The sequence below is a fragment of the Trichosurus vulpecula genome, chromosome 5 (genome assembly GCF_011100635.1).
Source record: "Trichosurus vulpecula isolate mTriVul1 chromosome 5, mTriVul1.pri, whole genome shotgun sequence".
Lineage (NCBI taxonomy): Eukaryota > Metazoa > Chordata > Mammalia > Diprotodontia > Phalangeridae > Trichosurus > Trichosurus vulpecula.
The window spans coordinates 128,906,084-128,930,981 of record NC_050577.1 but is presented as its reverse complement, the minus strand read 5'-3'; the positions used below and the strand labels follow the sequence as shown (position 1 = coordinate 128,930,981).

Genomic DNA, 24,898 nt, shown 5'->3' with positions numbered 1-24,898 from the left:
AGATACCATTCTAAACAAGTCAGAAAATTATAGTAATACTATATTCTAATTTTGTCACTGTAACAAAACTACTAGGGTTTTCATTCCTGTTGTTTTTTTTTAACCTTTCCCTGTTTGGAAGGCAGATAAGAACATAAGCAAGACAGATCCGGGTTCTTCCTTGGTGGGAGAGAAAAGGCAGGTAGGAGTAGGGAGGACTGACACATGGTACAGTCCCTCCACCCTGCCCGAGTCACTACTGGCCTTTTTGGAGAGAAGGGAGAAGAGAAGGGAATGAGCATTCAAATGGTCCCTACTATGTGCCTGGTGCTCCGCTAAGCATCACACAAATGTTATTTCATTTGATCCACAGAACTCTACAAAGTAGGTGCTATTGTTATTCCCATTTTACAGTTCAGAAAACTGAGGCACACAAAGGTTAGGTGATTTGTCCAGAGTCACAAAGCTGGTAAACAGCTGAAGCTGGATTTGAACTAAAATCTTCCTGATTCCAGGTCCAGTGTTCTATCCGCTGTGGCACCTGGTTGTCTCTTGCTTTCTTGGGGAAAAAAATGTGCTTAATAAGAGTTTCAGGAGTTCATTCAATCATAATAGAAATCCTGAGAATGGGATTTTTCTATCCTTAGGAATCATTAATGGTTGCCTTGGGGTGGAAAAAGGGAACTCATGTGGTTTGAAATTTTTGACAATGTTCCTAAACCCCAACCTCTTGTGGTGAAGTGGGGATGGGGACAAGTGGATCTAAATTTCCTAGAAAATACTCTTCATATCCACCCAAAGTAAAGAAATTTAGAAGAGCCCCCAGCATGTTGGGTTGCTTCCCCCACCATCAACCCCATGGCAGTTTTTCAGAAGGATATGGATTAAGATGAGGAGGCATTGATGGCCTATCTGTACCACTGCTCAGGAGTAGTCACATTAGGGAGACCGAAGTATATGTGCTATACAGTAAAAACAAAAATTAACCTTGGGAGGAAAGTAGACATGCTACTTTCCTCCCAAGTTGTTAATTTTTGTTTTTGCTGGGCAGTAATGACTTCCATTAATATTGGAATTTACAATTACAAAGTGATTCAAGATACTTTGTAAATGCTTTTGTTCAATCATTCATTGAGTGCACACATTTTTTTTTTCTTACGATAATGCTGTATGAGATATGTAGTCCTGGCATTAGCAAATTCCATTTGACAGATGAGGAAAATGAGGCACAGAAAAGTTAAAGTGTCCCCTAGTAAGCGGTAGACCTAGGACCTTAATGAAAAGCTTCTCTTATCAAGTTCGGGGCTCTTTGCACTGCATTGGAACATTCCCATGAATAACATCCATGTTCTTGCCATGGTGAATCATGAAGCAAAGACCCATTCAACATACAGCACAAATGGACCACAGTGAAGTGAAATTAATTAAATGATGTGGAATAAAAGTCTTCATTTTCTTTCAAAGAAAAGACTTGAGCAGTTATAATTAAAAGTTTAAAAAAAGAGTAGTTTCATACTTTGTTCCAAGGACAGCACATCCACCTCCTTAATTTATGTTTAGCTTGTAGTATAGTAAATGCTTTCCCTAAAAATCACACTAAACTTACTTTCACTGATTTTTCTTCTTCCATATGAAAAAGTACAGTATGATAATTAAGTAGTACATTTTGTAATCATACTTGTTGCTTTAAAAAAAAAAGGTTTTTTCAATTCAAATAGATGTTGCTATCAAGAGTCTGCTAAATATTGTTTCATACTTCTGTTTTAAATCTTTAATGCTATTGACCCTGGGCTCGATTTCAGGAGGAGCAACAAAATGATATTTCAATTTCTTTTTTGGAAAGCTTTATTACCTTCCACTAATTTTACCGAAGTCCTGTTCTGATGGTTCATCATGGTACGGCCATGACCTTGATTTGTCAAAGACTATGAAAGCAGACTACCAAACTCTGGTAGATCACATTAAGATGGAAAAGTTTTGAATGTGGACCTAGGGATGAACTTGATGTCTATTGTCCAAGGACTAGTCCAGTTGTTTGAGAGGTTCCTCACTGACAGCTGCCAAGCCTTGCAGTTCCATCTCCACATCTCTAGCACCCATTCCCTCCTCTTCACTCACAAGGCCTAGGCTGCCCTAGATTGTTCTGTCTGCCCTTCTTCAATCCATTTTCCACTCAGCTGTCAAAATGATTTTCCTAAAACACAGGTTCAAACTATGTCACTTTCCTACTTGACAATCTCTGATAGATCCCTATTATTTCTAGGATCAAATACAAATTTCTTTATTTGTCATTTAAAGCCATTCAAATCCTACCTACAGACTACCTTTACAGGTGTGAAGAAGAAAAATGTGAAATAAGACTCTGTAATCAATAAAAATGAATTAATTCCTCATGGTGGAATATCAGGCCCCTTGTGGCAATTGTTTGTTAGAGAAATCTAAGTCAAAGTCCTTTTTCATGCCTCCTTACAATATAACACAGAGGTGATTGCTTGTTCTACTTAACTGCAAGGTTGACCTACCAGTTACTGATTATATTTTTTCTTATTTATCATATACAGAGTCAAAAGAATGCAAATTATGTGCAAAATACTGATTATTATAATAGAAATTATAACAGAATATATTATCATTATATAATATATATTGTTATGATATAATATTATATGTTATATATTATATCATAAAATATATTATATAATCTATGTTATTATATAATATATTATTATATATTATAATAATAACAATATACAACAGAAATAATAACAGAATAGAATACATTCTATTTCTAATAGAACATATAATAGAAATCTGTCAGATTGGACAGAATTGAATGTTAACACTTTAAATGTAGGATTTTTTCAGTTTGAGCCAATGATCAAGAAGACTATTAGATGTGAGAGTTTATTTCTTGCTTTAATTTCTGGGTAAAACTTGCTTGCAGAGGAAAAGTTGAAGGAAGGAAGAAAGTAATTTTGACTGCTAAGTCACAGGACTTTACAACTGGGAGGATCTTTAAAGGTCTAGTCCAACATCATGTTCGATGAAGGAATCTTTTCTATAAGATCTGTGAAAGCTGGTCACCTGGCCTCTGCCTGAATATGTCCCACTACAAAGATAAATACTTAGTAAGGAAGCCAGTTCAATTACAAAGCTTTATTTGGCAAATTCTAGTTTATAATAAATTTAAATCTGACTTACTCTAAATTCTATCTGCAATTCCTAATTTTATCTTGGGGGTAACAAGGAGGCAAAAGGTCTAATCCATCATTCATATGATACTCCTTCAAATTTTTAAAGATAGCTCATTCTTCCCCCTAGCCTTTACATTTATAGGTTAAACATACCAAGCCCTTAACCATGCCTCACATTAGATGATTTCCAGATTCCTCATCATCTTCTGGAAGAGATGTAGACAATAAATAATAGTAGTTCACATTTATACAGCAATGTATAATTCACAAATTTCTTTGTATTATCATACTCATCTTACATATGAAGGAACTAACATTCAAAATAGGGAAAGACTTGCCATGGGTCATATAACTACAAAATATCAGAACAGGGCCTTGAATCCAGGGCTTCTGACTCTAAGACCAGGGTTAAATTAGAATTATGACCTATATTTTAATTATTAATTCAATCTCTAAATTTTTAAAAATCTTTGTAACAGCTACACATAAAATTACATATTCATATAAAATGCTTATTATGTAATTAATATTACATAGCAAATGAAAACGTTGATCAATCTGATGAAAAAAAGATCTACCTTGCTCAAATGTCTAGTTTAATAGCACAATAAAAACTCATATTAAATATGTATGCATATGCATATATGTATAATACATTATATGTGCATACATGCGCACACACACACACACACACACACACACACACTGCTTTAAGATTTACAAAGCAAATTCTTCTACCACCCCTACCCCCAGAATGAAATTACCCCCTGGAAAGCAAGAACTGTCTTGTTTCTCTGGCACCTAGCACACAGTGAGGGGAGGGGAGGGAATGAGTTGTTATGAACCCCTAGCTTAGAAATTCCCTCCACTAATGCAAAATATCAACTTGTATGTAATATATACGTTTAGAAAATTAATTGGGACACTGAAAGTTTAAGTAACTTGCTGGTGTTCACAAAGTTAGTGTGTGTGTGTGTGTGTGTGTGTGTGTGTTTGTACTGTCAGATATGAGATATAAACTCGTCTCCCTGACTTCAACCCTATCCACAATGCCGCACTGCTTCTTGACTTGAACATAGCTGGCACTGAATAAATCTTTAATTGAATAACTCAATCAGATATATAGTGTAAGTATTAGTCCTATTTACTGATGACAAAACTGATATTTAGAGGGGTCACAAGATCCCAACCTTATTTAGCATAGTGATCTAAAGCCAGAAGGGACTTCAGAGACCTAGTTCAATTCTTTGTTTTATAGATAGTGAAGTGACTTGACCAGGCTCACTTTGCTAGTAAATAGCAGCTCCAGGATTCAAATCCAGGTTACAACTCATTCTACCATACCAGCAGTTCTCAAATTTATTTTATTTCAGTTCCTCTTTATACTCTTAAATTATTGAAGACCCCCAAAAGCTTTTGTTTATGTGGGTTAAACCTATCAATATTTACAGTATAAGAAAATCAAAACATCTTAGCCTTATTAGGAAAATAGTTTTGAATTTGTGGACCCCATGAAAGGGTCTCAGGGACCCCTAGAATTCTCCCAACCACACTTTGAGAACCACCACACTCTACCGCACTGCCTCTTTATAATAGCACTTTACAGAATTCTTTTTTGGGGGGGTTAATTTTTTACCTATAATATGTCATTTGATTACAATACAGATTAAATGAGATACTACATGAGAAATGGTGGAGTTTTTTTATTAATGCAATTTACATTACACTTGCTAACCCCCCTCCTCCTTCCCCTCCAACTCACAATTTTTATAATTGAAAAAGCTAGAATTTTGGACACTATAAACAGATCCCACCAAATTGGAAATAATAATCAGGAAAGTGCTTTAAAAAACAGACCAGACCTGTGATTTCATTGGTATAGGCAGCTCCCAAAGAGGAAAAATACAGCAGATCAAGACGTGATCCTCAATTTACAATTTTAGGCAGTTGTGAGAGGTGTTGAGAGACTACATTACTTGTTCAGAGTCAAAGAGCCAGAATGTGTCAGAAGTAGAGCAGTAGATCCCATTTCTTCCTAACTCTGAGGCTAAATCTCTATCTCCCATGCCACACTTCAAGTTATAATAATTAATGGAAATGTCAGTGATATCAAGCAATATAAGCATAATCTGGTCTTGAGATAGCCTTAAAAACAAGAAATGGGATTTCTGAAATGAAACAATAATATCAAATTTGATTAAAACTATTTTAAAATAAAACAGGGCAAGAAGGTGGTGCAGTGAGTAGAATGCTAGGAATACCTGAGTTCAAATATGGCCTTAGATACTTACTAGCTGTGTGACCCTGGGCAAGTCACATAACCCTAATTTGCCTCAGTTTCCTCATCTTTAAAATGAGTTGGGGAAGAAAATGGCAAACCACTCCAGTATCTTTGCAAAGAAAACCCCAAAAGGGGTCATGAAGAGTCAGACACGACTTAAAAAATTCCTAAACAACAACAAAAATAAAATAAAGTGCTGATATATTTGACCAAAATCCATACACGATAAGAGCCTAAGTAGATCCATTCATTTTTGCTATTTTCATGATCAGTACTGACGGCCCCCAGTCAGATTAGTCAGTACCAATGCTGGGAGATGATAGAGATGAATGATTCTTCAAGCTGTCCAGTCACTTTTCACACTGAGCTGCTATACTTTAAGAGCTAAAACTGCAAAGATTCCCATTAAGGAAAAGCCTATTCACTGCATTCCAGCTACACCTTTACTGTCTACCTCAACTATCTCTCGACTTACCTTAACTACTCGGTATAACCTAGAAGTAAACAATGAGGGATTGAATTTCTACAAGTTTTCTTTGACTTTTGCCTACCTTGTCTTTCTCACAGAAGGAGCCAAGACTCAATATTTGGTAGTACTTATTTGGGCTATACATTTGTTGTTGTTCAATTGTTTCTGTTGTGTCCAACTCTTTGTGATCCCATTTGGGGTTTTCTTGGTGAAGATACTAGAGGTGTTTGCCAATTTCTTCTCTAGCTCATTTTACAGATGAGGAAACTGAGGCAAAGGGTTACGTGACTTGCCTAGGGTCACACAGCTAGTAACTATCAAAGGCCAGACCTTTCTGGAACTCTCTATATAGCTGTCCAGATTATAAAGTATAGTTTCTTATTTAAAATGTACATATATATCCTTCAGCATGGAAAGGACTCAACTGTTGAATATTCTAATGATCTTCCTTGCTACATAAAATGAATAGCCTTTCATACAGAAGGCAAAATCCCTAAGCTCCTAGATACCAAGGTCACAAACTTAGAAAGTCTGACTGAAGAGCTAATTGCTAGTCCATACTATGTAAATTAAGTCAATTAACATTTATTAAAAAGTTACTATATGCCAGGCCCAGCGTTAAGCAACTAAAAAAGGCAACAAAAAATAGTCTCTGTCCTCAAAGAGCCTACAGTCTGAGGGGAGTGAGGAGGAAGACAATAGGTACTTAATTATGTACAAACAAGATATATACAGGATAAATTGGTGATAATTTTATGAAGGAAGGCGCTAGTATTAAGCTGAACTGAGAAAAACTACTTGGGGATATTAGGATTTTAGCTTTACATCCCTTCATGACAGATAACAAGGGGCAGAGTACAGGTGAAAAAAATTAGAGAACAAATAAGCTTTAAAGCATTTCCCTATAAACAATGCTACACAGTACACTCAATTCTAGTTGGTTCGATTCAACAAGCATTTATTAATTGCCTACTAAGGATCAGGTAGGAACTGTGCTAGGCAATGGGGATACAAAGACAAAAAGTCCACTAAAATATGAAATCAAGATAAAGAAAGAATTAACAATATTTCAATAAAATGAAGCCCAAAGAACATCAATGACACAACCTAGGAGCAAACAGGAAGGTAGCAGAAGAACTAAGATTAAGAGCCAGGTCAGCTGACTCTAAGAACTCTTAATTTTCTAGTATACCATGCATAGCCATAACTAGAAAGTAATGTCCCTCATTTGGAGGTGACTATAAAACAATTTATAATCCAAATGAATATTGTTCCATGCAAAATTGAGAAGCTATACATTTATTCTGGTGACTCTACCATTGCTTAAAATATTTAGGAATGCATTTTTTAGAACAGCTTTCATAGTCAGTGGCATATTCCTTTCAATGGTGGAAAATTTTTATCCTTTGAAGATAGATTTGATTTCTGAAAACAGCCCAAAATCATTTAGAGCAAGTCTGAATAAGGTGAATAATGAAACCAGGCAATACAGCTGTTGTTAAAAAATGTGGTATGACTATATAGTAATGACATGGAATTTCCTCTGTGTCTGGTAAATTGTCTCTGAAGACAATTCAAAAACATCATGAGTAATGGCAGTATTACTGGCCTAATGCATATCCTGCTAATGTGGCTACTTTAAAGGACAGCACTTTTCTAAAGCATAAGCTCTTACATGCATTTTTAAAAATCATTTCTTAATATTCATATCTCACATTATATGAATTCTTGCATGAAAACTGTTCTTAACTTTAAATGAAAGGTTGGAACACTTCTGCTAATGTAAAAAACCTGAAAGTTTAGAATAAATGCATCTGAAAAAAATACAGTACAAACCACGGGGACCTGAGTAAATTACATCCTAAAATATAGGGGTAAGGATTTAGAGCTGAAAGGGAACATCAGAGAGCATCTAGTTCAACTACTTCATTTGGATGAGGAAGCTGATGACCTTTATCATTGAATGTTTCCTGCAATATATTCCCAATCTGATAACCAAAATATCTCCAATTTCTGGAGTTTGAATATTCTCATTTATTGAGGGCTTCCCCCATGAAATAGATTCTAAGTGCTTCTTGCTCACCTTGAATCCCACTTCTGAGCATCTAGTACTGTGTCTCCAACACAGTGGTCACGTTCCACTCTCCCATCCCCCTATCCAACCCCCCCCCCAAATGATTTGTTAACTAAATGAATAACTATATAAAGTTAATATAGCTTTTTAAAATGCCACAAATACTCTGTGGTACAAGAGAACAGAATCTGAAATCCATTTAATAAAAAAATTACTTCTAGACAGGATCAACATTTTTTATTGATATGTCTGATCCAAGCACAAGTTGTTTATATGTTTACATTTTAAGGTTTAAACATGTTTATCATTCTTTGACTGGTATTCTCCTCCACTCTGGCAAAGAAGACATGATCCAGGCCCTATGCTAAGCACTTTTACAAATGTTATCTCATTTAAATTTTGGTTGCTTGGTAGATTTTTTTTAAAGCAGTATATTTCGAGTCAGTAGGAAAATGTTTATGTAAACATTCTTCAGTCAAGTATTGATTTTCAAATATTCTTTTCATTACTGAGAAGTTAAAATCATAGAATACTTGCACTTGAAATATGGTTCCTTTCCTTACCTCTTGAAAAAGGTCACTGAGGTCTTCACGATTTGCCTGCTTTGAACATCCTGGAAACTCCTTAACACAGCAGGAATCTGGAGGCCAGTCCATCTCTGTCATTTCTAACCAATCTGTGAAATACACCACTCCACAGCACTTAAACTGCAAAAAAGAAGACCAGCCAGGATCAGGGAATACAAGAACATTTTCTTTGCCCAAAGGAGATAAGACAGTCACACTTCTTAAATGTCCATATTAACAGCCAACTCTATTTCTGCTATCCCTAATTTATGACATATATTATGTATTCATAATGGTAGTGTGGTCAATTACAATACCAGTATGGTTCTGAAAAATAATGTGCATAATATACAAAAGTTGCCAATCAGGTTATCCCTTTTAATCCCCGAACTCTAAGAGAGATTTCTTTTTTTTTTTTTACAAAAAATCTTACAGTAATGTCAATTTAGCAAAAACAATAGAAAGGTGGAATTTGATCACTGTAATTTAATCTCTAACCACATTTACTTCCAAGTCACTAATTTAACTTCTGGCTAAACTGAAAGGTTTCTTATGTGTATATTAACAGATTCTGTGATTTTGGTGGATAGATCCAAATCCACATCCAAGTTTTCTATATCCTTTGAAATTTGGATGTCTTTTCTACCAGCTACACATATCTTTAACGATATCCTTGAGCCTCCCTTTGAATTTGCTACTTCTAACATACTATGTGCTGGGGAGAAAAAGATAACCAAGTCGTGTTTTTTAAAAGAATCTTATGTTAAATAAAATCAAGACAGCTCTGAGTAAAGACCTACAGAGAAAAGAGAACATGTGAAATGAGGAGATTGTCAGAAGACTGCTGTGTGAAGTAGGGAAGGTTACTTGCTATCTCCAACGAATGGAGGGGGCTGGAGAAAATGATCTCTATGATCCCTTTTGATTCTATTCTCTGATTTTTGTGTGGGAAACTTGTGATAATTATTTCAGGGTATTTTTAAGCCTTTTTCTCTTGCTCTCTATAGGATGGTTTGGGAGTTACAATGAAAGGCCCAGAAGACTGACCTCTGTATAATTAGGATTAGCATTTTAAACAACATGTACCTTGGCAATTTAAATGAAATTAATGCCAAAATAAGTAACTTCATTTATAACACTGGATGATAACATTTTACATCTTCAATTATCAGGAAAAACCCTTCATTTGGGGCTTCATTTTTGTCCAACTGGGATTTTCTTTTTGGCTTCAATGGGGGGGGGAGGATAGACCTATGATTTAGGGTATTATGATATATCACAGTTTCAGGAGAGAGTTTTCTTCACAGACTCTAATGCTCTCATTAGTTTTCTTTATGTTCTTTTTTAGTACAAACACAGACTAAACAAATAAAATTAGGAAGTCTTCAAATAAATAAGAAATCTATGCTAGTATGAGCCTGAGCAGTTCAACAAATTTAGCATGAGCCAGACTTAGCCCTAAGCTAGGAGTAAGGAGTCCCTACTTGTAAAAAGGAGAAGCATCTGGGTGTCTTTTGGTCCCCATCTTGGAATGAAAAGACTGAGGTCTGAACCCCAGTTCTAATACCTACTAGCTATGGAAATATAAACAACTCAGCTTATCTCTCTGAGTCTCAATTTCTCAGTACATAGACTGGGATAATATCTGTATTAACTACATCACAGGGTTGCTAAGACAAAGATACTTCATGAATCTTTAAGTGCTTTATAAATATAAGTTGTCTTATATACTACCTCCCAGATTTTGTCCTATACCTGAGCCTCTGCTTCTGTAAGGGAAAGAATTACAAACAAAAAAATTAATGTCTATTATAAATATTGTGATTACAAAAAGAAGAGTCATAACAAGAGTAGGGGAATGGGGGCTTTACTCTAAAATTTAGAGTATGCTGACTACAAATGCAATCCTTCAGCAATACAGAAACAGCTTAGCACGTAGTAAGAATAATTAGTTAAGATAGGAAGCTACCAGACAATGCCTTTCCTCCTTAGTCTGAGTCTGCCTTGCTCCCTTCATCTCCTACTTAGTCTGTCTTTAAAAAGGGGGACATATTCCATGCCATTTGCCCCATATGGCAAAGTTTCTGGTTATGGCTCTGGGAGATGAGAAACAGAGTTTACAAGTATTTTAGAGATCATCTAGTCCAACTTCTTCACTTTACAGAAGAGGAAATAGCTTGTAGCCAAACAATGAAGCCAGAATTTGAACCTATGTCCTCTGCTTCCAAATCCAGGGCTTTTTCCAGTACAGTATGCTGGTCATTAAAGAGAATGCATGGGGGCTAGTTTGAAAGTTTAAGCTCTAAACCCAAGAGTTAAAATATCTAGCCAGTGGAGACATTATTTTTGTCACTAATTGAGTAAGATAATGTAGTAAGAAGAATTAAATACAAGCATGAACCTTATGTTTCTTCTTTAAGTTAGTCAAAAGTGATTTTTCTTGAAAGAACAGATAAAGTCAATTATCGAAGAAAAATTAAAGCATCTTGTTATTGCTAATGACATTAAATACTTTTAAATAACTTACTTGAACATAATCTGAATGTTGCAAGAACACCCTCTGCCCCCACCCCTGAGAAGAATCCTGGCTGCAGTTCAGCAAAAGAGCTATGAGAAATTCTGAAAATACTAAAAATAAATCATATGTAAGACAAAAAAGGGAAATGAGAAGGATGGAAAGTAGTTAGCATTTTCAGGAATTTGGGGTATTTCTCAATGAAATATAAACTTCCCTGACAACTGCTTCAGCTGTAATTGAGCCATAGGTTTAACTCTTCCACACAAAGACATACAACAAAAAATTCATCCACCTTAAACACACACACACAAGATCAAGTAGGTGCCACTTACTCCTCACTCGCTTTTTTAATGGAGTTCTTACCTCTCTCTGAAAGAAGTTCCAAGCATGAGTCAGCCACCTGTATCTAGGTAAGCCATAGTTTGTCATTCTAGCTTTCAAAGTGACCATATCTGACCACTGCACTGGGACCTGAAGATCAAAAACAAAATAACAAAACCAAATTACATTCTACTGCAAGCACCCCATCCAAAATATGCATTTATTAGAAAAAGTCTATAATTGGCATTTGTTTAGTGACTGAATTACACCCAAATTCACTGAGCATCTATACTGTCAGCCAATTGTTGAACAGGATCCAGTGAGTGCAGAGTACTAGCTGTAGAAGAAATGACAAACACATTAGAAACAGCTCTACTTCCATGCTTACATTTTAATGGAAAAGACAGCAGTAATTACCTATAATCACAATAGAAAAAAATAGGAGGGTTTTGGTTAACAAACTATATGCATATCTACAGAGAAGGACATAGGAGTTTTAGTCAATCTTGAGACGGTTACTGTAGTTTTTTCAAGTGATTGAAGTCAGGTAGGACCAGTCTAAAAAGAAAACATGGAGAAGAAACCTTTGCTGAATTTAGAAGGGAGAAATATTGTATATTGGAGAGAGAGTGTTGTATAGATTACCAATTTCAATGACCCAAAGTCATTTCACAAGGAAAGTATTTGCAAGCAATAAGATGGAACTGAATAGTCTATCACATCATATTTATTATGTCATTTCCCTGATTAAAACAAAAAAACCAACCCAAAATAAAACCTGACTTCAATTGTTCCCTAGTTACTTACTGGATAAAAGTCAAATTCCTTAGTGTAGCATGCAGAGCCCTCCACAACTTGGCTGTACTTCCTTTCCAGGTTTGTTTTCAACTATGCCTCTTTACAAACTTATGTTCCAAGTAAACTAGTCTAGTCACTGTTCCTTAACACAGTGCCTGTTCTTGCTTCTATGCTCTCATTGATTCCGTCCTTTTAACCGACATTTTAAAAATGTTTCATTGATGCTCTTTTCTTGTTTTATCTATCATTACCCACAAATTACCAGCACCATCACCCTTTCCTTAGTAGAAATCCTCTAACAAATATGTATAGTCTGAGAGAATAAATCAATACATTAGCCATGTCTGATGATAAAATGTACCTCCTCAACTACATTTCAATTCTTATTTCTATTTTCCTAAATAAACCCTTTCTTCTAGCCAGACTAGTCTCATTATTTGTTAAATATATTATGCTGATTCCCACTTTTAAAGGTAATATAACTACAACAACTAAAGATAAAACTTTGTCTAATATCCCCAGAAATGATGAGCAAATTGATAACCACAGAATTTTTAGAAAAGGAAGGAAACTTAGAAACCATCTAGTCCAATTCTGATTCTACAACTGAAGTGACCAATACCTACAAAGGTTAAGTGACTTGCCAACCTCATACTGCTAATTGGTGGCAATGCTAAGAGGAGACACCAGCTCTGACCCCTAAGCTCTTACCACTAAGTCATATTAACTCACAACTCCTGAACTGTTCCTTTATTATCAAGATTATTTTAATAATTAAAATTAATTCTTTAGTTAACAAATGAGAGAATTTATATAAAGTGCTTCAAAAACTTTAAAATGTTATATAAATTATTATTATTATTATTATTATGTATCTCTACTTGAGCCCTAGAAAGTACGGAAGCAGAAGGAAATATTCCAGTGAATGTTAGGTTTGTGCTATGTTTGTCTTCCTGTTAAAGGCACTGATCAATTATAAATGTATAAAATGCAAGCTCCTTTCTAATAGCTACAGGGAAAGATAAAAAGGTCTGAAATACATGTTCTCTATCTTTTGGCCAAAGAGAGAGTCCTAGCTAGGACAGGGAAACATAAAACAACCCTAACAATCTAAGGAAGTCAGGAAGAAAACAAACTAATATCAAGAGTTTGATGAACAGAAGAACAGAACACAGAGAAGAAAATCTGAACTGGAATGAAATAAAAGACATGAGAAAAACAGAATTTATATGGAAGAAGGATATTTTGTTTTACAAAGAGCAAGGAATATCCATAGGTTCTACCTAATTGTTGAGGGAAATTTCTTACTGGCACTAAAACAAAATGTTGTGGCTAATGAATCCAGCTGAAGAGTACAGAGACAGGACCACGAATTAGGTAATATGACACAGAAGCTGTTTTCAGCATAATTGTTCTAACCGAACAACCTCAAAAAGAGGAAATAACAAGCCAAATTTATAGTACTTCAGGCTGAATCAACAAGATAAGAAAGTAGAAACAACACTCAAGATCAAAGCCTTGTGGAATAAAATCAGAGCTAAAATACTTATAAGGTTCCACTCATCTTCTCCACCAGTAGGTCTCAACTGGAATGCTAAGTGCAATTAATGTAGGAAACCTCCCAGGCTTGTATTCCGAGGTCTGGCTATGGTGGAACCCTAACAAATCCCCCTCCCCCATGACAGTGACTCAATTTGACCCCAGAAAAGGTGGAAAACACTAATCCTGGCCAGTCATAGGAAGGAAAGGGAGTACAATTATTTGAGCCTGTGTGCATGTGTTTGGGGCTAGTGGTAGTAGTGAGTGAATGATGTGGTACTGCAGTTAGCTAGAGGTAAAGGCAATTCTATAATTAAGGGAAGAGGAAATAGAATCCTACTTGTGATCATTTATTTGTCATGGAATTTACTGTAATCAGGGAAGAACAGAACACCAGACACCCAGTCTTGAGCAGGAGAGGGGGTGGGGAGGGGGTCTGTGCAAAAGTAAAAGTGGATGCCAGAGCAGTGGAAAAAGGAGGGCTTGAAAAATGAGAAAGGAAGCCAAGATAAGCTACTGGGAATATAAAGAAATGGCCAAAACACAAAATTGCAAGAAGAGAAAGCCTGGACACAAACTTAGCTCCCGAGAAGATAACACCAACAGCAAAACTCATCAAAATAGAAGGAAAAATGAGTAAGAATCCCCCAACAAAATCATGAATATATTTTGAAGAAAGTAATGTAGGAAGAGAATAGTACAAATTCCCCTAAGAAAATCCAAAATGCTTCAAAAGAGGAATAAAGCTTCTAAAAGACAAAGATTAGGTGAGAAATCAAGGCTCTCAAAGAATAAGGAAAACATCAAAGTAGAAAACTTGTAACACATAATGGAAACTCCAAAACAGTAGCTCTAAAAGGCAATGAAGGTTTAGAACTCAAAAATATAGCAGTGGACAACAAATTGGCAAAAGAGAAGCAAAAGACAACTTTGACATTAATTCTGTACTATATAAGCCAAAGTACATGACATTAAAGATGGAATTTACAGAGTTAATTTAACAATCACAGGCCTCCCAGGAAAACATGACATTAATATAAACTTTAAATACCATACATTATAGGAAAAATATGAGATAACTACCCAGAAGTTTTCACCATAGACAATAAAGTAATGACTAATTGAATCCAAAGATTTCTGTCAGAGAAAAATCCTACTTCTGAAACACTATGACACATAGCTGATAATTTTCAGAATTTCAATGTCAAACAGAAAATTTTTAAATCTGTGGGAAGAAGTGTCTCCATTTATAGAGAAATGCCAGTTCAAATACCATTGGATCATTTCAATTTCACTTTTCGGAAAAGGGCATCATGAAAGAATAACACTTGGGGGGTGGAGCCAAGATGGCCACATGAAAACAGCATCTTACTGGAGCTCTCTTATAAGTTCTGTCAGATTCCTATAAAAAAGTGAAATTGAGCAGATTTGAGAGAGTTAGAAACTGCGAGCAGTCTGAGTAAGGCAAATTTCCAAGCCAGGAGAGTCTGAAAGGCCAAAGGGACGAATCTGTAGGCTGGGAGAGAACTCAGAGTGCGGAGCTGCCCCAAACAGCACCAAAGCAGAATCACCTGGAAAACCTACATGGGAGACAGGCTGGGAGAAAGTTGGGTGCCCAAAACCAGCAGAGGCCTCCCAAAACAGGACGGCAGTCTGTAGAAGCAAGGAGAGACAGCACAATGCCACCGGCTGTGAGACATCAACTCCTAAGGCTTACAGCGCAAAGGTATGAAACGCATCTTCTTGAACTTCCGGGAGACATAATGGCCAGGTAAATGGCTCTAATCCCTCCGCCACCCCCTCCCCACCCAGAGAATTCCTCGGAAAAAAACGCTGGAATAGAGGAGACAGAACTGGGGCTTCAGTGGTCAATTAGTGGGAGTTCCTGAGTCCCAGAGGGGCAGAGCCAGCAGGGGTCAACACCAGGACCCCAGATGTGCCCTTGCTCCCTCAGGGGAAGTGCCAGACAGCAGCTCAAACAACAAAGAGCTGAGACCATTGCTGAAGAACAACAGTGCTGGAGAGCAACCCTAGTGGAAGAGACTTCAGGCAGCCAGACCCCTCCCCTTAAAGAATAAGATTGGTGAAATGGCTACGGAGATTCAGAATCTAAATAGAGAAAATGACACCCTGAGAGGTAAAATCAACCAATTGGAAAAGAAGAATCAAAAGCAAAATGAAGACAGCAACTCATTAAAAATTAGAGTTGAGCAAGTGGAAGCTAATGACTCTATGAGGCATCAAGAAGTAGTAAAACAAAATGTAAAGAATGAAAAAATAGAAAAAATAATGTGAAATATCTGATTGGGAAAACAACTGAGCTGGAAAATAGATCCAGGAGAGACAATTTAAGAATTATTGGTCTACCAGAAATCCATGATGAAAAAAAGAGCCTTGACAGTATCTTCGAGGAAATTATCAAAGATAACTGCCCAGAGGTCCTAGAACCAGAGGTCAAAATAGTCGTTGAAAGAATCCACCAATCACCCCCTGAAAGAGACCCCAAACTGAAAACACCAAGAAATATTATAGCCAAATTTCAGAAGTCAAGGAGAAAATACTACAAGCAGCCAAAAAGAAACAATTCAAATATCATGGAACAACAGTCAGGATCATGCAGGATCTCTCAGCTTTTACATTAAAAGACAGGAGAAGTTGGAATACGATATTTGGAAGGGCAAAGGACCTGGGACTACAACCAAGGATCAACTACCCAGCAAAATTAAGCATAATTTTTCAGGCAAGGAGATGGACATTCAACGAAATAAGGGAATTCCAGACCTTCCTGATGAAAAGGCCAGAACTCAATGGAAAATATGATCTTCAAATACAAAACTCAAGAGATACATAAAAAGGTAAATGGGGGAAAAAACACCACAAACCTTATTAATCAATGAGGGCAAATTATTTGCATCTTTATGTAGGACTATATCATCTTATGTATATATATATATATATATATATATATATATATATATATATATATATATGTCAATCTTGAGAATAGTACAGCTATTATGACAATTGAAAGGGATACACATAGACTATGAATGTCTGTATAAAATAACTGATATAAGGATAAAAAACATAATTAAGGGATGTAAAGGGAGGGTTATGGGAGAAGAGGTAAGGAGGGTAGTAGAAAAGGGTAAATTACACCAAATGAAGAGAAACAAAAACACATTTTAGTAGATGGAAAGAAGGGAGGGAGAAGAGCAGTATTTGAGCTTTACTGTCATCTGATCTGGTTCAAGAAGGGAATAACATACCCTGATAAGTATAGATATCTAACTAGTCCTACAAGTAGTAGGAGGGGAAAGGGGGGAAAAAAAGGGAGGGGGTGGTCAGAAGGGAGGGAAGAAGTAGCAAGGGGAAAAGGGTAAGATAAGGGAGGGGAATCAAGAGGGAGGGTAAACTGAGGAAGGTGACGGTCAAAAGCGAAACTTTGTTAAGGAGTGGAAGGCGGAAGGGAGAAATAAAAGCATAAATGGGGGGAAATAGGATGGAGAAAAAGACACAGAAATCGTAACTGTGAATGTGAAAGGGATGAACTCTCCCATAAAACAGAAGCAGATAGCAGAATGGATTAAAAACCATAATCCTGCAATATGCTGTTTACAAGAAACACATTTGAAACAGGGGGATACACACAAGGTAAAGGCAAAAGACTGGAGTAAAATATATTGCGCTTCAACTAAAGTAAAAAAAGCAGGTGTAGCAATCCTAATCTCAGACAAAGCATAAGTAAAGATAGATTTAATTAAAAGAGATAAGGAAGGACACTACATCCTGCTAAAAGGCACCATAAACAATGAAGCAATATCATTGTTTAACATATATGCACCAAGTGGTATGGCATGCAGATTCTTAGAGGAGAGGTTAAGGGAGGTAAAGGAAGAAATAGACAGCAAAACTATAATATTGGGAGACCTCAACCTCCCCCTTTCTGAACTTGATAAATCTAACCTCAAAATAAATAAGAAAGAAGTTAAGGAGGTGAACAGAATTTTAGAAAAGGCCCAGATATGGTAGACCTCAGGAGAAAACTGAATGTGGATAAAAAGGAATATACTTTCTTCTCAGTGGTACATGGCACATACTCAAAAATTGACCATGTATTAGGGCATAAAAACCTGACAATCCAGTGCAGAAAGGAAGAAGTAGTTAAAGCATATTTTTCAGATCATGATGCAATAAAAATTATTTGTAATAAAGAACCATGGAAAAATAAGCTAAAAATTAATTGGAAACTAAATAATCTAATTCTAAAGAATGAGTGGGCCAAAGAACAAATCAGAGAAACAATTAATAACTTCATTCAAGAGAATGACAATAATGAGACAATGTACCAAAACTTCTGGGATGCAGCAAAAGCAGTTCTCAGGGGAAGTTTTATATCTCTAAATGCTTACATGAATAAAATAGGGAAAAAGGATATCAATGAACCGGGCATACAACTGAAAAAGCTAGAAAAAGAACAAATTGAAAATCCCCAATCAAATACCAAATTAGAAATACTGAAAATCAAAGGAGAGATTAATAAAATTGAAACCAAGAAAACTATTGAATTAATAAATAAAAGAGCTGGTTTTATGGGAAAAACAATAAAATTGATAAACCTTTGGTCAATTTGATTAAAAAAAAGAAAGAAGAAAATCAAATTACCAGTATCAAAAATGAAAAGGGCGAGTTCACTTCTAATGAAGAAGAAATCAAAACAATAATTAGGAGTTATTTTGCCCAATCGTATGCCCATAAATTTGACAACCTTAGAGATACAGATGAATATCTACAAAAACATAAATTGCCCAGGTTAACAAAAGAGGAAGTAAAATTTCTAAATAACCCAATCTCAGAAAAAGAAATTGAGCAAGCCATCAATGAACTCCCTAGGAAAAAGTCTCCAGGGCCGGATGGTTTTACATGCGAATTCTATCAAACATTTAAAGAACAATTAATTCCTATACTTTGTAGACTATTTGGGAAAATAGGTTAAGAAGGAGTCCTACTAAATTCTTTTTATGACACAAATATGGTACTAATACCCAAACCAGGTAGAGTCAAAAGAGAGAAAGAAAATTATAGGCCAATTTCCCTAATGAATATTGATGCAAAAATTTTAAATAAAATATTAGCAAAAAGATTGCAGCAACTTATCAGGAGAATAATACACTATGACCAGGTATGATTTATTCCAGGAATGCAAGTCTGGTTCAATATTAGGAAAACGATTAGCATAATTGACCATATCAACAACAAAACTAGCAGAAACCATATGATCATCTCAATAGATGCAGAAAAAGCCTCTGACAAAATACAACACTCATTCCTATTAAAAACATTAGAAAGCATAGGAATAAATGGAGTCTTCCTTAAAATTATAAATAGCATCTACCTAAAACTATCAACAAGCATTATTTGTGATGGGGACAAGCTAGATGTATTCCCAATAAGATCAAGGGTGAAACAAGGATGTCCATTATCACCCCTACTATTCAATTTGGTACTAGAAACATTAGCTGTAGCAATAAGAGAAGAAAAAGAAATTGAAGGAATTAGAATAGGAAAAGAAGAAACTACATTATCACTTTTTGCAGACGATATGATGATTTACTTAGAGAATCCTAGAGAATCAAGTAAAAAACTACTTGAAATAATAAACAACTTTAGCAAAGTTGCAGGACATAAAATAAACCCACATAAATCCTCAGCATTCCTATACTTTACTAACAAAGCCCAACAGCATAGAAAGGGAAATTCCATTCAAAGTTACTGTCAACCTATAAAATATTTGGGAGTCTATCTGCCAAGACAAACTCAGGGCCTATATGAACATAACTATGAAACACTTTCCACGTGAATAAAGTCAGATCTAAATAAATGGAAAAATATCAGTTTCTCATGGTTAGGCCAAGCTAATATAATAAAAATGACAATTTTACCTAAATTTATCTGTCTATTCAGTGCCATACCAATTGAACTACCAAAAAATTATTTTACAGAGCTGGATAAAATAATAACAAAATACATCTGGAAGAACAAGAGGTCTAGAATATCTAGGGTATTAATGAAAAGAAATGCTAGAGAAGGTGGCCTAGCCATACCAGATATTAAACTGTACTATACAGCAGCAGACATCAAAACTACCTGGTACTGGCTAAGAAACAGAGTTGTGGATCAGTGGAATAGGATAGGTACACAAGATGGAGAAGTCAACGACTATAGCAATGTACTCTTTGAAAAACCCAAAGAGGCCAGCTTCTGGGCTAAGAATTCACTATTTCACAAAAACTGCTGGGAAATTAGAAAACAGTAGGGCAGAAACTGGGCATAGACCAATATCTTACACCATATACCAAAATAAAGTCAAAATGGTTCATGATTTAGGAATAAAGGCTGAAACAATAAGCAATTTGGGAGACCAAGCAACAGTTTATCTATCAGATTTATGGAAAAGAAAAGAATTCATGACCCAACAAGAGACAGAGAACATTACAAAATGTGAAATGGATAATTTTGATTGTGTTAAATTGAAATGTTTTTGTACAAAAAAGCCAATGCAACAAAGATTAAGAGGGAACCAGAAAATTGGGAGAAAATCTTTACAGCTAGTGTCTCTGATAAAGGCCTCATTTCTAAAATATACAGGGAACTGAGCCAAATATATAGGAATACAAGTCATTCCCCAATTGAGAAATGGTTAAAGGATCTGAACAGGCAGTTTTCAGAGGAAGAAATTAAAGATATCTATAGGCATATGGAAAAAAAATGCTCGAAATCACTACTGATTAGAGAAATGCAAATCAAAACAACTCTTAGGTACCACATCTCTCCTGTCAGATTGGCTAAAATGACAAAACAGGAAAATAATAAATGCTGGAGAAGATGTGAGAAAATTGGAACATTATTACATTGCTGGTGGAGTTGTGAACTGATCCAGCCATTCTATAGAGCAATTTGGAACTATGCCCAAAGGGCTATAAAAATGTTCATACCTTTGACCCAGCAATAGCACTTCTAGGGTTGTATCCCAAAGAGATCACACAAGTGGGAAAAGGACCCATATGTACAAAAAATATGTATAGCTGCTCTTTTTGTGGTAGCAAAGAATTGGAAATCAAAGGGATGCTCGTCAATTGGGAAATAGCTGAACAAGCTGTGGCATATGAAAGTAATGGTATACTATTGTGCTATAAGAAATGGGGATGACACAGACTTCGTAAAAACCTGGAAAAACCTACATGACATAATGCTGAATGAGCAGAGCAGAACCAGGAGAACATTATAAGCAAACCACAGATATATGGACTCTGTGAGGACTAACCCTGATAGACTTTGCTCTTCTCAACAACACAAGGTTCAAAGACAATTCCAAAGGACTCACAATGGAGAATACTATCTACATCCAGAGAAAGAACTATGAAGTATGAATGCAGATTGAGGCATACTTTATGCTCACCTTTCCCCCCCCCTTTTTTCTCTCTTTTGTTTTTGTTTTTTGGGGTTTTTTTGGTTCTGTTTCTTCTTTCTCATGATTCATTCCATTGGTCATAATTCTTCTCCACAACTTAACTAGTGTGTAAATTAATTCAACGTAAAGTTATACTTGGAAGATATATGGGATTCCATGCTGTCTTGGGGAGGTAGGGGGGAGGGAGGGAAGAAAATCTGGAACTCAAAATTATGTAGAACTGAGTGTTGTAAACTAAAAATTTTTTAGAAAAATAAAAATTAAAAAAAATAAAGAATAATACTTAAGCTAAGAGATTGAGTTTAGGGAGGGGGAAGGAAGATTTTGAACCACATGACTATACATGGGAGAAAGAGGGGGATCAAAAGAGGGTGAGGTAAAAGATAACTAATAAAAGAAAGAAATGTTGACAACTTAAGTAAATTCATGAAACTTGGGGTAGAACAATTGAATGGGAGGTAATGGGGAGTCTGTGGGAATGGACTAGCCTCAGATACAGCCACAGTGCCCATCTCTATATACAGTAAAAGCTAGATATAAATTTGATCTATCTGGTTGCCTACATTTCATCCATATGGTTCTGGCATAATCTTAGATGACAAACACTGGAACTACCACTGGTATGACTTTTGTGAAGTTAGGCATACTATGTTTAGTCTGTTTCAGTGCAGAAAGGGAGACCAGAAACAATGGATGAAATAGGTATGCAGAAGGAGAATGAATTAGAAACTGTATGAGACACTGGATGAAATTAATAATTAAGTTTTTAAGGCCATTAGGATTATGGCAGAGTTTTTTAAAAATGCAGGGATGATAGAGCTGCTATCCAAACACTCACTGATTCCCTTATTTGATGGTTGACCAATAGGTAACAAATGTTTTTTTTTTTATAGCAACTCATGAAAATAGTGTGAGATACTGTAGAGAGACCACCTCACCCGGACTAAAGAAAAGCATAGATCTTTTGAAGCATTATGGTCTACCTGGACCTGCTTTAAGTACTTATGGCCTTATAGAAGTTCAACAGTCACAAATTCATCCCAACAGTCAAGTGGATTACTAATGCCCACATTCCTAAACATTCTAGGGGCTTGCCATCTAAAACAGACTACGGAGGCAAATATCTAAAGACAACATAACAAATGAGAACTAATTAAATTCAAAGCACAGCTGTACTAGAGGGACACAGGGGACATCTAATTTAAAATCTCTTGCTTGAACCATCAAAATACATCCTATTTCACTAAATAAAGTCTTATCAACAAAATATACTTGTCATCTTATATCACCACAATTAGCCTGAGACATGTTTTGGAAAGAAACAAGATAAGCCATTGAGGATCTGATATAAAATGTTGGAATTTAGCCAGATATTAGTGTACACTTTTATTAATTTCCCATAGGGAACAGCAATCAACACAAAGTATATTTTAAGTTAAGTTTTAAGTGAAGGTAAGTGAGCAAAATGCTAGAGATCTATGGAACTTTAATTCTCAGTGCCATTAGTGTACAAGTTAAACGCAAAAAAAGTAAAACTGGAAGTGGGAGAGCTATGGAGAAACTTTTGTAGGGTCATAGATCCAGGTTTATTATTCATGGCTCATAAATAATAAACTTACAGCTGGAAGGGTACTTAGAAACCATGAACTATAGGTCCTTCATTTTACAAATGAGGGAATTAAGAGGTTAAGTGGGTGAAGCTAGGTGGTGCAGTGAATAGGGAGCCAGCTCTGCAGTCGAAGAGGACCAAAGTTCAAATCAGACACTTGACACTTACTAGCTGTGTGACCCTGGGCAAGTAACTTAACCCTGATTACCTAGCCAAAGGGGAAAAAAAGAAAAAGGGGCTAAGTGACTTATCCAAGGTTACACATGCAATAAGAAGTAGAGGTAGGATTTCAATATGTGTCCAGTAGCAGAGTTAGAATTTAAGTCTAGGTCCTCTGATTCTAAAATCCAGTGCTCTTTTTGTTAAGGGGTGATGGTGGTATTTTCTACACATTTTAATTTAATTTATTTTAACTCTCCTTCCTAGTGAGTAAATGGGGGTAAATAAATACACAGGTATCATAATAAAACATCTCTAACTGCCTTAATAGAATTTTTACAAATATACATGTCTATTCAGGACCTTTATGAGGCAATTAGTACCAGCAAAAATGCCATGAGCTGCTACAGATGGAATTATATTGTTGTGTTCCAAATTAGGTAGACAGAGGGACAAAGTTCTGAGCATGATCAATTTAGGCATGTGGGCAGTAAAGTGTGAATTACCAAAAAATAGGATCTTGGCTTTCTCAGCAAAAGCTAAGACACCAAGGTGGGGAATGGCTACCCTTTTTATAGTTTTGGGGGAAGTGAAGAACAAAGAAAAGGACTTAATAGGTGAGAAACAAGTTATGATTGGTTAAATAAGCTCTACAACATAAATGGTGAAATCAATATGATTGGTTACAGAGATGGGAGACAATATGATTAGCTGGAAACTGGGAATAAGGGGCTAGCAACAATACCTTCCTTCCCTCTTGTGGCTAAGAAGTGTTCATTATTTGAGGCCACCTGCAAGGTTAGAGATAATGAACCAGACTTCTTTGGATAACAAGCCAGGCATCCTTGAAGGATAGTTTGGTGGTGTAAAGATACTAAACCATATGCCCTGGTGTCTACCTGCATTCTTCAAGGGTAAGAGATTTCCTTGACACAAGAACAGAACAGTGACTAACAAGAAGACTGGATTTCTAAACTTAACTCACTAAAGGCCAACTGAATTCTGAACTAAGTTCAGAGACAAAGAACGTGACTTAGGCAGTTACAGAACAAAATCAATTAACTATAAATAGGTTCAATTAAAAATGATACTAAATCAATCTGATTGTTTCAAAATCAAGATAGGAAGAGATCAGAGAATGTATAAACTGTAAATTGGCATTTAGTTACACAAGTTTGTGTGTGTGTGTGTGTGTTTAATGTAGTTGGGGTAAAATATATATCCTTTGTGAATATTTTAATTCATGTTTAATTTTTAATAATTCAACAGATGAGTCAAATCTCACTAAAATTATCCATATGTAATATTACATGTATAAATATTTACACATCTAATATACAATTTAACTTTAAAATCAGGAGGCAGAATCAATTGTTTTTACATCCCCTGACTTTTAAAAATTGCATAAAGGGTCCTATTCAAAAGCTATTGCTAGGACAAGGGAATTAAGTTTATTTTGAGAATTGCTCTCCACTGCATGAACACTAGGTTGATAGATTTATTTTTAAGGATGATGACAATTTAAAAAGAGCACTGACTTTACCAGCTATGTGCCCAGTAGGAGCAGGATCAATTCTTAGAATCAAGTGGCTTCATCCTACCCCTTAAGAGAGCTACCATCTGGACATGTAGTGAGAATGAGATTTTTTAATATAAAGCATACACCTATATTTTCTTTCAGTTTGGCAAACCAGTAAAATTACATATAACATTTAGTTTGTAAGAAATAGTTTATTATTTTACAGTTAACAGAGTCTGTCCTAGCTTTTTAATCTTGTGGATGGAAGAAATTAGTCATAAGTTCTTCTTTCAAGCTTAAAGCTGTCATAAATTGGAAGTATGCATATTTATACAGGGTCTCAGATTTGTACAAGTGCCAAAACATACTCTGCACATGCCATTTTAAATGCAAAAAACCCC

At 35.7% G+C, this 24,898-nt stretch overlaps 1 protein-coding gene across 1 annotated transcript in view; it reads right to left on the bottom strand.

Annotated features, from left to right (window-relative positions):
- The window catches only part of TSPAN12 (tetraspanin 12), a 102,078-nt gene that overhangs the window by 26,786 nt on the left and 50,394 nt on the right, over positions 1–24,898 (bottom strand). Inside the window, exons 6-7 of the mRNA XM_036759486.1 lie at positions 11,445–11,552; positions 8,561–8,704 (exon numbers count right to left, since the gene is read on the bottom strand). Coding sequence (XP_036615381.1) covers positions 8,561–8,704; positions 11,445–11,552 — 252 coding nt within the window. The remainder of the gene's footprint in view (positions 1–8,560; positions 8,705–11,444; positions 11,553–24,898) is intronic.